General features: G+C 38.9%; 1 protein-coding gene across 1 annotated transcript in view; it reads right to left on the reverse strand.

The window, feature by feature from the left end:
* The window catches only part of LOC150081719 (uncharacterized), a 167,107-nt gene that overhangs the window by 138,762 nt on the left and 15,204 nt on the right, over window positions 1-13,141 (reverse strand). Inside the window, exon 2 of the mRNA XM_090378828.1 lies at window positions 11,773-12,976. Within this exon, the coding sequence (XP_090234954.1) occupies window positions 11,773-12,952 (1,180 nt within the window). The 5' untranslated portion in view covers window positions 12,953-12,976. The remainder of the gene's footprint in view (window positions 1-11,772; window positions 12,977-13,141) is intronic.

Below are 13,141 nucleotides of genomic sequence, written 5' to 3' on the forward strand. Positions count from 1 at the left end.
ACATCGGCTGTTGTGGCAACGAACAAGAATTCATGAGGTAAGTGTAAACATTACTCTGACCCACATCACCAGAGAAACGCGCAGCTAAATTACACTTCTCCCAGCTAACTTGCAGTTTCCCTGAACCCTTAAGGTATCTTCAAATGATACTGGCAAAAATCCTTGCACCACATTTGTTCAAATGAATACCATCTCTACAAAATAGATTCCTTCTATCTACAAGTGCGGGCCACGTTGATAAAAATTTCACCCTAGGGCCTTGTAGATTCTCACAATTCTTGTATCAATCCCCAAGTCTCTCAGCATATAATCCCTTCTGTCGTGTCTGATTGCAGACACATACATATTCTGACCTTACTGGCGGCATTTTTTCAGCCAAATTCTATATTTCTCCAACTGATGGTCATTTCTCCAAAAGATGGTCAGGTTGCGTACGTTTAATATCGTTAGTAATACACGAATAATAATTCTCTTTTTAGGGAAACACTCTAGACATACAATATATAATTAATGACTTCGTTGGTTGAGATTTCAAGCTTAAAAAACATAATATATCTTGTGGTTCAGTTCAGTCCTTTTTATTTTTAGAAAAAGCAGGAATGCGATTAAAAAAACAAGAATTTCTTGGATTTCTGAACAAACGCTTTGCCAGGTTACCTGAAACTAACTTAAGCGACATCAAGAATTAAAGATATATTTTCTAACATTGTTTTATCTTTCATTTTCTCTTTCTCTTATTATATTTCAATATTAGGCCTATTATTTATCTCCTTCCACCATGGCAAACTCATTATGAAGTATTTCCCGAGTATAAATATTCCATAAATATGAATTATCATTCGTGCAGACGCAGGCCGAAATAATTCGCGCATGCTCAAATCGCCGGGAACTGGAGATCTAGACATTACTCGGTAACGGTTTTGAATTCTCTCGATGTCTGCCATATATTGCGGATTCTTTTCAGTCTTCGACACGAAGCAGTCAACAGCTACACACTCTTTATGTTGTAAACTTGCCTCGGAGATGGCAGGCTACTTTAACCTGTAGCAAGTTCGCGTGGGCGTGTAGGTGGTGGAATGCATTTACGTAAGAAAGAGAGGGTTGCCGAAGTGCCAGGCCTCAGGAAATGAATTACATTTTATGCGAACGCTGTTACACGCTCCAGCGAAGAAACTTTCGGTTGTAACTTCTACGCGTTCGTATAAGCATTCGAGTAATGGGAAGAGTGATGAAGTATTCACACCCACTCTAACCTCCCCATTTTTCCATGCTTGGAGGATCTTGATGACAAAATTCTCTCCACCTTAAAAATAGATCGTGTGAAAATGTTGCTATATGTGGAGTGGGTTTATCGTTCTTTCCAAGAACTTTTTGGTAAACGTCTTGGCGTTTTACTTCTTTGGTGAACTTCGCTTCTTATACTTGGAGAGGGATTTTTTTTTTTGGTGAAAAATAACCCATCAAAATGGTATTTAATTTAGTTGTCGATAGCAGTTACTACGAATTCATGGTTTTTCAATAGAAAAGACAAAATATTCCGGTGGTATAACTCTAATAATTTCCGGCCGAATATTTCTTAAAGTGCTAAATCAAAATTGGCTGGAGAAGTACCTCGAGGGCAATATTTATTTCAACATGAATTTCAATATTTTCTTGGTCGCGGCACAAATCATATAGAGAGATTTCTTATGCTTTGCGATTAGATTGCAATTTGATTTCGCCGGAAGCTGTTGAATGGCACCAGGGATCGTGATTTAGAGGGTTTTATTCTGAGCCTTAATTGCCTTGACGAAAATATTGAACAGATAGTTTCTTATAGCATAATTGTAGCTATTAAGCATCTTCTTTTCAGGTTCTCAGGGAATCCGATCTGTCTGAAAACTAAATGAATAAATAAAGAACCTTGCACGCTAGAAATCTTCCTGCATAGCAGCGTGATCCTTCCCAGCCTTTATGCTCGAGTCTTAGAATTATATTAAATATTATTTAGAGGCTTGTTTACTTCGAAACTCCTACAGTCACCACTTACGGTTGTTTCAATTTTCTGATGGTTTATGGAAGCTGTGGTAGAGATTGTTGATTCGCTTCCTCATATTTTTCCAGGTCAATTCCAATGGAATCCATGTACAGGTAGAAGTTGCCTGCTGGACACTTGTCAGTGAGTCTTAACTGATCTACCATTAGGGGATTCTACTGGAATATTTAGGTAGCTTAAGGTCCAGTGGAACGATATAATATCTGTGTAGGGTTTTATTGATATTATGGGCTTTCTATTTGTGATTGTCGTCGTCAGTGGAGAAAGCTTTATGTGATCGGCCATCTCGATGTTCGTCTTGTTCTGGAAAGTGATGCTTGCATGTTTTCACAATATTTTCTTCATTGGGATTGAGGCCACAGAGGCTTATATTCCAGCTCCAACTGTTTGGATATACTTTATCATTATTGTCACATCTCTTACGTGCAGGAGATTCTGCTTTGTACACTATCTCATAGTTGTCATTCTATTTTCCAGCATGTTAATTAAGGTGATCATGGAAGCTCAGTTTCGAGTTAAATATAATTTAAAGTTCTTTGTGTTTGTTGACCACTGGGATTTGTACTCCGTTTATTGCTGGATGAATCTTGACTGGTGTTGTACTTAAGGGAAAAAGATCATATCCTTGGCTTTGGCGGTATTCAAACGGAATCCCAGCTGCTTAAAGTGTTTTGCGAGATTATCGATCTTATTATGAATTGAGAAATATGCTTGTAAGCCTTTTCTGGGTGGGACGGTGATAAGGAGTATTATGTCGTCCGCTTAGAGCAGGATGTCGTCTTTGCTGTTCAGTATGAGTGCGGCTGTAAACAACAGGTCAGACAGAATACCACCAGAGAGGACACTAAATATTTCTCCTCTTTCACAGTACCTTTAATTTATCAAAACCCGCTTTAAACTGGCATCTACCGTATACAGTTGAGGTTCTTGCTACCAACACAATGACTCTGGCGGTTGCTCTTTAACACCATTTGGAAGATACTTAGGTGCGATCCATTTCCATTAAAAGAATTTTCATTGGCTTTTATTACGGAATCGCTGAATTCGTCTGTCTTGATGGTCGGATGGTTTCATTTGGCTATAAATTGGGATAAATTGCGTATATTCTATAAATATATGCAGTTTACCCCATAATGCATTTTAAAAAATCGAAACCAGATTATTCCCTCTCTGTGATGTTCGTTAAGTTTTGTCCTTGGAACAGTTACATTAGCAATTTGGACCCCTACTGGAAGGCCGGAATGTCCATTTTCTCTTAGCTGCAGATGAAATATTTAAAGCCATTACCGCTCTTTAAGACTCCGAACATAGAAACCAAATGATCCATGTTATCTTTCGCCTGGCTTACTAAAATTCCCTTGTTCTAAATTACGACAAATATGTTGTTGAAATTTCCTTCGCCAGTCGTCGTAAATATAAGATGTATTTTGACTGCATCCTGGATTAATTATAGAATCCTTAAAGCTAAATGGAATTTCTGAAACCCCATAAAATGCTTTAAAAAAAGAGATTCATTCGAAATTCAGTGACGTAAACTAACCAGGTTTTCTCCTCAGCTTTTGTTTATGTTGTTGTACTCACCTCATCTTCTTTATCCATAAATTCATTGACAGCTCAGAAAAAACTTTATTAAATGCTTCTTTTTGGAGTGGGTCCGAAAAGAAGCATTTAATGAAGCATTTAAGAATTTAAAGAATTGTCCACCTCTGCTACGTGGACAATTCATATGGAAACCAAAGTTTTTGTTTTTTGCAGTCAGTTCAACAGTCTTTTCTCTGATCCCCTAGCTCAGACCAAAATGATTCATTTTTTACTTCGGTGTTTTACCAGTTATTTGCTTTGTTCCATCAATCCTTATCGTTGTTGTTTTCAAGTATTAACTTCTTTACTGGAGGTTGTTATGGTTAGAAGAGTGGCAAAATCACTGTTCTTCTCCAGTGATTGGAAAAGGCCTACATTCGATTTATTTCTGGATCGGAGGATTTTTTATACACTTCACACTGTGGTCGAAGTCCTTACGGATAGCGCTGTGGTTGAAATTACCGTCCTTCCCACATCGGGCGGAAAAGGCCGAGGTTCGAACTCCGTCAATGACGCGAGGAACTTTTGTGGGCTTTTTTTTTTCATGACTGTGTTAGTCGGTTTCAGACGACTAACACAGTCATGAAAAGTTCAGACAATAACAAGGGTCTTTCTTCCTAAAATCCTTCCTAAAAATCGGGTTTTTCATCCAGAAAAATAGGTAAACAGACCAGAGAACTCACATTATGGATATAATGTATGTACAGGTTTGGATAAGGTTGTTCTCGGGTAATCCTAATATGAAATATGATCTATAATTTCCATATTATATAGTTAGACTACATTGTGGTCATAGGATGCAAGGTTTATCATTTGCGAAACAGCACATCGATCTTACAATATACGCAGTTTACAGATGCAATATATTTCCGCATCGTGGACTTAGTTTCCTTGTTACAACTAGGAGAAATAGGTTTTGCTAAAGGTAACATTTTAGAACGTTTCAAAAGTAAAAATTTTAAAGCCTTGATGGTGTTTAAATTGAGTTATAAGAATTGAGAAATCCAGTATATAACATGTGGGTAACTGCATAATGATTCTTCAAGTATAACGCTGCCCATGAACGCAAACAGCTAATTACAAATAGGAGGAAAGAAGTGAGGACTGAGTGAAAATATTTTGTTTGGATTTTTGCTTTATATCTCCTCGAAAAGCGGAATATATTTTAATTATTTCTCGTTTGAGGAATATATATGAACTGGCTCTTTTCAAGAATTGTCAATATTGTTCTAACAGCAAAGGCGCTAAGGGGAAGATCTTCAGTATTGTTCTAACAACAAAAGCGCTAAAGGGAAGATTGCTAAAGAACAAGTGTGGTCGCTTGAACGCAACTTCCAGAGATGCTTCAATTCCGTGGTATCCAACATGCGATTAATGGCACTTTACCGGAATGAGAAGTAATTTATTATTGACATGTTGCTCCAGGTGGCAGCACGTCCGTCTTATCGTACAGCCTTTAGGGACGGTATCTATGGCGCCTGGAGTGACAGCTGTGTACTTCCTGTTTTCTTTCTCTCGCGTGTCTAGGCCTGACTGATCAAACCACGTCTCTCAACAAAGACAACATTCGAGCTGGGAGACAGTAAGTCTTCCTGCGTCGTCAGATGCCAGAGCGAGATGGTACCCACCTGTCCCAGTCGAGGGCTGTATCAGGTGGAAAACGTTAATAAATGAAAGTTCTGCTGGCGCGTAGGCGACGTTAAGCTTAGATGTCTTCTGAGTTGGACGCGATTATGTTTACAGTTAATGGAAATATCGCAAAGCGCTTTTCAGTTATGCCTAAATTTGTCGACTGCCTCCTGCTCGATTTTCTTACCCTAACATAATAGATTTTTCTTCCGGAGACTCGGGTTTTTCGTCCAACAAACAGAAAATCGATCGCAGAACGGACGCAATTTAGACATATTATATACGGCGCAATGTGGTTTAAGTTGCTGGTGCGCCTGAGAAGCCAACTACAATCCAGCCAATTTGTTAGTTAAGAAAACTGAGTGTCGATTTTGGAAGATTAAAAAGTCCAGTTTGATCTCCAGCACAACCACATAGACCAGAGGAATTTAAAACTGATCATTTTTACAATAACCCACTTGGGTCCAAACCGCGGTGAACTGAAACGCGTGAACGACTGCACTGTTGTTGACCACACAGCTACGTCAGTCATCTATTCCAGGACCACAGTTCTCAAGGTCGGTATATAAGACTCAGGTCATGATGCGTCTGTATGCTGCATGCATTCCATGGTTTTTCTCCATTTTCGAGAGTAAAATCCACGCAACCTTCGCTATTACGACCAACTTGGCGGCGGTGTGAAAATTATTTATAAATAAAAAGTTCCTTCCATCTAAAAGGCACTGGAATCCAAGCCATATTCACACAGTGTGAAAATATTGTTTTTTCACACTCTGTGGAGAAAGGCATGGGCTGAAATTTACCACGACGGCGCTTTTCCACACCGTGGCCGAGTTAACCGGTCTTGAGAATGGCATTTCAACCCCATTCCTTAAGTTCGGTTTTTCATCCTGTAAAGGAGGGAGCCGATCATAGAATATAGGCGATTTACGTACGCGATACACCTGCGCATTATTGCCTTATTTAATTAAATTGTTAATTGGTCCCATATTCTTCATATTTTTAATTTCTGGTTTTTAAATTAGGATATTAGTTGTGATTTTTGCGATTTTAGACAACCTTAGTAATGTCTAAACGCGTGGAATGATAGAATAAATTTGTACATATGTTCAAATTGAAGGAAAACGTTAAGTTCACCGAAGATACAGGTTTCGTACATATGAAACTATTCTTAAATATTAATGATTACCAAAGGCAGGAGAGAGAGAGAGAGAGAGAGAGAGAGAGAGAGAGAGAGAGAGAGAGAGAGAGAGAGAGAGAGAGAACATGTTTTGTTTGTGAGAACGTTCTGTTCACCTAAAAATTCCATCAGATCACATAAAAATTCCTAAATATCGCAACTGCGGATAATAGACTCACCACAAAAGAAAAAAAAAAGTGGAATTAAGATGTACACTCTCCAATTTTTAAAGATCAGCATTTTCTAAACATGGGATCGAGTGTGGTTGTATAGTGAAATGTAGGGCTGGGTTGTACGCCTCACGATTGAAACCTGTTTTATGCAGTCAGTGATTTTGGTTATTTGGTTGACAAAACAAGGCTATCTGATAAGCCGTGGTAGCCACTGATGGCATTCTTCTATTCACAGGTGACGACAGCGAAAGCTAAATTTTTGGGACCTCTGACCTAATAATTTAGGTCTTTGAGAACCATAAAAGACCATCCACACTCAAGTAACCATTTCAAAGTGAGTGGTAGTAAAGCGTACTTCATGCTGTAAGTGTTACGTCACTTGCAGCATTGGTGTACATTGGGGAGTTTAAGAACGTTGTTTTAAGTGTCTATGTTTGACGTCGTAATTTTTTTTTCAATCCCATTTAGCAGACACAAGTAAAACTTAACAGCTTAGAACCTTCAATTCTTCAATTCTTGGAACCCTAAATTGAAAGCTACCAGACTTATATTTGTTGTTGGAGGGAAGAAACCTGGTAAAAAAAGCTCTATGTAATGTTTTAGTTCTAAGTTTAACTTGGGTATAACAATGCTAACAGTCATCCCACAGCCACAGATTATGGTGATAGACTTCAAAGTCGACTAAAGAATATATTTCCACTGCCTGTTGATACAAACAGAAAGAGGATATGTAGGAAAAACAACTGAAAATGTAATTCCATTTTACGTCCATACCATCGTCAGAAGTAACGACACAATTGGTCTAATTCTGGCTCAGGGGAAACGGTACTGAACCTGAAAACAATCAGTGGATCCTGAAAGACAGTTTATTAGAAGCAGAAAAAATCTGTCTCGCTAGATGTAGAGAAGCGGAAATAGGTCTCCAATCCCTTGAATTCCCAACAGTTACATTTAATGAGACAGAGTGCATCATGTGTGGAAAAAAAAAAAAAAAAAAACATTTACAGAAAACTGGATCCAATTCTGCATTTGGAAGTGATGGACTCATGAACCAGATGATTTTTTCGGTATGTTTGGATATCTTAATCGAATTTTAACATGCATAAACTGCAAGGTAACCAAATTAACACCAAATCAACTTCTTTTTAACATACCACGCGCTTATTTCTGATCGCGTTTTTGAAAAACGTATCACTGGAATCTGCATATAACTCCACATTGAGAAATTTTGCCGAAGACTCCCTTTGACCCTATGTATTCGAAATTTTATTTTAAAAAGACGAAGAGACATATTATAAAAAAAAAAAAAAAAGGCTACTGCTGTTAAATCTCCCCGTTCAGTACTTTCGCCTCACATGTGTCCATCAGGGTACCACTCTCAACTGCTGATTTCGTAGATCGGATGATTAACTCTCCAATTCGAATGGTTAGTTAAAAATTGACTTTTCAATTTCAAACTACAAACTTATCCAGCTCGTGCTAAGTTTCAGACATTGTAAAACTTTTAAACAGCCGAAGGACACGTGGGATTTGGGCCAAATTCCTAATTGCGTAGTGGAGCTATTTCATCACCGATATGGCAGATGTTGCTGCCAGTATAATGGTTTCTGATCAACGTGAGTAAAAGATTCAATTCCACCAAGTAGTAGGAATGGGAAGCCCGGGTAATCTCATGCCCATCGCTGTCCGAAAGACAAAAAACAGAGTTAGTTATTGTCGATCTTCACATCAGTTCTTTTGTAAGAGGAAATTTGTTGGAAGTCGTTCCAAGAATTACAAGTTTTTTGTTTAATTCTTATACGATATAAATGCCCAACCCTCAGTACAGTCTTTCATTCGTTTGGGTGTTTCGAGTGAAATTAAATTTTGCCAAAATTTAAAAAGCAAAGCGTCCATTACATGAAGTTACTCTCTTACGCAACAGTAAACTTAATTATTCAATCCACAAATGACTTTAACAAAGATTTAGTATTATTGAAACGGATTTTCAATTCCATAATGCACTATTGTTATTGATACATTTTGGTTCTGTTATGCCTGCGCATATTAGTGTGATGGTGATGATCTCTGCTACGCTCATCTGTAAACTCCTATCGAGCTGCTGAAAAATGGAAAGAATTAAGACTTATTTGTAAAGGTAGGCGCACTTTTGTTCTGATGTAGATCTTAGAGGGCATAAATATGCGCTAGAAGATTATAATAAAATAAAACTTCATTAGCAAAAATAAACGAAATTTACGCAAGACAATCCTGGTAAGGTTTGTTAGCAAAGGTCAACCGTTCATGACTCGAAGTTTCAACACTTGCTTTTAACTCTTAATTTTAGTCGTATTGTTTTACAGGGATGTTTTGTAACTACAGAGGAGTTCCAGTAGAGTTATTCAGTATATTGATATAGGCGTTTAAGAATTCAGTTAAATAAACTATGGTCAGAATTTATAAATGAATATCGTGGGGGCGAAGGACGAATCTGATTGTGAATTCAATAATTATCTCGTGAGGACTTCAATAACAAAATCTGATTTAAGGAATGAAGTATAACTTTTGTTGAGAGTTTTGGTGTCAGAGTTGCCAGTTTATATGACTATCCATCCCTTGGTTTGAAACAACTGGTATATTTGTAAATAATTTATTAGGGTTTTAATTAAAGTTCTTTTGTTTTAAATAAGTGTTGTGATCGCTTTTGGATACCAATAATATTGAATAGTATTAGTAACAGTAAGGCCGAATGATTCAAGGAAGCGGAGTTTTTATGCATCAGCCCAAACAAAAAAAAATATATATAAATAATAAATAAATAAATAAATCAGATTCTCTGCCTCTGTCACGTTCTGAGGCAACTTATTCCATTGTTCGATAATCCGTTGCCCATAGGTGAACATCATTAGATTCATCCTTCTGTTATTCCCTGAGATATTATATTTGTGCCACCCAGTAATCGTCTCACCCATGAGACAGAAGAGATCTTCCTAATTCAATTTACCCAACCCCTTCAGTACTGCCTTAAAAACCTCTCAGATCCTTTCTTAGATGCGTGTTGTCAAACTCTGCATCCCATATCAGTTATGCCGTTCTTCATATGCGCATCGATTGGCGCACATCACTAATCAGAGTGCCCTCCTTTGAACTCTCTCCAGCAGTTGTCTTTTTAGGTGCACTCTCCAGATGTGAATAAAGTATTTCAAATGGGGTCTAATCAGCGAATTGTACAGAGGGATAATGAGGTCTTTATCCTTATTGGCAAAGGTCCTAAAAATCATGGAGAGGATAAGATTTGCCTTCTTGGCCTAACATGGTAAAATCCAAAACCGAAAACTGAGGGATCCCACTTGTTTCACTGATACACTCTGATGACTGACCATTTATGACAAAACTCTGTCTCCTATCTTTCAGAAAGCTTGCAGTCCAGTGTAGAATCTTAGTAGTAACTCCTTCCAGTTTATATAGCAGCCTTCCATGAGGAAGCTTCAGGTATATAACGTCATAAGGCTCTTATATAAGGTATATAGTTTTAAGGTATATAAGGTATGTAATGTCATAAGGTATATAAGGTCTAGGTATATAATGTCAGATTTGTCACCAGCATCCAACTGCTTAATGACTACATCATAGTAATTTACTAGATTGGTCAAGCATAACCTGCACTTAAAGAAACCATGCTTGAGATCTATTCAAGATACCATGCATGGGTCATGATTCTTGTCGAGGTGGCGAATGCTAACCTTAACCATAGATTTAACGGTCTTCCCTAACACAGAAGTCAAAACACATTGGGCTACCTCCTCTTTGGCACCATCTTTGGGGGCTGGAGGAGTAATTAGCACTTCTTCATTCCAGGGGGAATCTTCTTTGAATGTAATGACACTCTCATTAACATTCCCAACTGATTGATACACTCATATTCGGCCTTTTTAATTACACTGAATAGATGCCACTTGCCCTCCTTTAATCTCAGTAGCTTTGCTAACAAAACAAAATGTGTACATTATACAGCAACTGATTTCCCAATATTTTCAAAGATTAAAGTTTGTTTTGGACTGAAAATATCGATGAGAAGTATCTATTCAACTCATTTTCCACTTCTGCTGGGCTATCCTGTGAACTTTACACTGCAACTAGTTAAGAGACCTATTGGATTTACAGTACTCTCTTCAATCTCATATGAGAATTCCCGATATTGTTCTTAGCTCTCTTTGCTAGTGCTTTCTCATAATCAGTTTTCACCTCTCTTAACCAATTAACGGCTTTGTTGCATATTCCTTTATAATGACAATACAAAATAGAATCCCATGCTTGTTTCTTTTGCGTAATTAAACTCTTAACCTCACTTGTTATCCGTTTTGGTATCATACGTTTGTTGAACTTGACCTTTGGCACGAACAAATACTTTTGTGACTTTCAGGATAAATACTTCAAGGACGTGACTTCGAGGATGACTGTTTCCCATCCCCGACAACATACAGTAGCCACTCCAGTCAAATCCGAAAAATATCTCATCCATTATAGACCCTCTCTTGAAACTGAATCTCTCGCCTTTCCCTACATAGGTTTCTTTAGATACAATCCGTTTTAATGGTATTGTGTCACTGACTGCTACTGCTTCTCCCACTGTTAACTATGATACAATCAGGCTCCTTAACGAGAGCCATATCTAGGATTAGAACCTCTGGTACTCTCTCGGACTTGCTGGGATAAGTTTCCTAAAACAGTTGACATACAATGAATTTCCGGTCCAGGTGTCCCAGTTCCATGAGGGGTAGATTGAAGTCATCCTTAATAAGACAGCGATGCTTACTAGCCCATTCAGTTCTCCTGAAGGGAATAGGGTCCACAAGCTCCGAATCAGATAGGTCTTCCAAGGAAAACACGCGTGTTTTGGAAATGGTTCCATAGCCTGCTTACGTCGCTTCCAGTCACATACCAGCTTAAGAAAGCACAATTTACATATAAAATACACTGGAAAATTATTGCCCCGAATTGCTTTGGCACTAATAAAAACAAAGAAACAACGTTTGTTGTACGCTAAAAATCTTGAGCACAGTTCTAGGAGTTGGAGTCCCATTGTTTACAACAGAAATCTTTTCATAAGTTTTTTTTTTTTTATCTCTGCTTATCTGTAAAGTATACAAGAGATGTGCATCAATAAAAACATGCAGAAATTAGATTGTACTTACTTCTGAGGTCCCCAGTGTGGAGTTCACATTCAGCATTATCCTCTGGTGATGATCGATCAATGCTGTGGTAGCAATGTCTTCTTTCGGTCTCCGATGTTAGTTGGTTTACTCCATCATCGAAAAATACCGGAATTCTGAGTGTCACGTGATCTGGGATTATTGGCTTCGTGCTACCGCACCTCTGCTTTTCCAGCAAATTCTGGTTGTCAAAGGACCTTTCTGAACACCCTGCCCTGGATACTTCATCTCCCCTTTCCCAACCTAGGGTCTCTTTTATCCTGGACCATCGTGACAACCTTTTCTTATCTTTATAGTAGAGAGCTGAGCCGTAGCCTACTGACTTGCTTCTTTCCCTCAGACGTTCCATACTAGCGTTCATTGATCCGACCGTGCTACTCTTAAAGATGCTTTTATCTACTCCCTTGTGAGGAGAAGGCTGGTTGATGGACTCATGGGGCTCCAGAGAGCAAGGTGCTATGGCCGAATGAGTGCTGATCTTCCTTATCGGCGGTTCTTCGTGGGTAGAGGAGAGGGTGCTCATGCTGGGGGACACTCCCATGATTTCTCTATGAATGTCTTGGAGGTTCTTCACATTCTCCAAATACTGCACTCGTTTCTTTAATTTCATGTTTGCTTCCCGTAAGTCTCCCAGTTGCTCCATGAGCTTGCATAGGTTGTCCAGGTGATCCAGCCCTACCACCTTCCTTTCCCTGGTGGCATCCAAGTGAATGCTCTTCCTCTTCACTTTGGCAGCGGTTTCTTGCGAGTTCTCAACACATTCGGTCGCAGCTGGAAGCGACATGACGTACTCCATGAATTCGTGTTCTGCCTTCAGGGCGTTGTCGATGGATAATTTGGCGCTTTCATCCAGGAAACGGAATTGCTGTTCATATTTTTCGCCTGTTGGAGAAACACCCTGACTGGAAGTCTCCGTCATCGGTGAGGCGCAAGAGCTGCTGGATGTTGTGCCCGCGTGACTTCCATCACTCGTTGTGCTGCAGCTAACACTTTGCGGCCACTTCGAGTCCCACTGATCTCGCAGAAGTCCCGTGATTTTATTGGTGTCTTCATTTTCGGCGTCGGTTGGAATACCAAAGAATATTTCGCTGTTGTCTTGGCCACCGGAGCTGGGAACTGTAGAGAGGGTCTCGTATTCCCTGGAGCCAGTTGCCTGATCCATGGCACGGCCACTCTAACTTGCCGTCTACCTGCGAGAAAAAGAAAAAGAAATGGTTGTTATGATGACTTATGTCAAACCACATTTTGTGTGTTTATTGATGGTATCAGTCTCACGTGTATTGGGGTTACAAATAAGTGGAGTGTTGCGTTGGTTTACATTCTTCGGGAGTTATAAAGAAAAAAAACGAAC

Source organism: Mastigoproctus giganteus, chromosome 8 (genome assembly GCF_048544385.1).
Source record: "Mastigoproctus giganteus isolate SK-2022 chromosome 8, ASM4854438v1, whole genome shotgun sequence".
Taxonomy (NCBI): Eukaryota; Metazoa; Arthropoda; class Arachnida; order Uropygi; family Thelyphonidae; genus Mastigoproctus; species Mastigoproctus giganteus.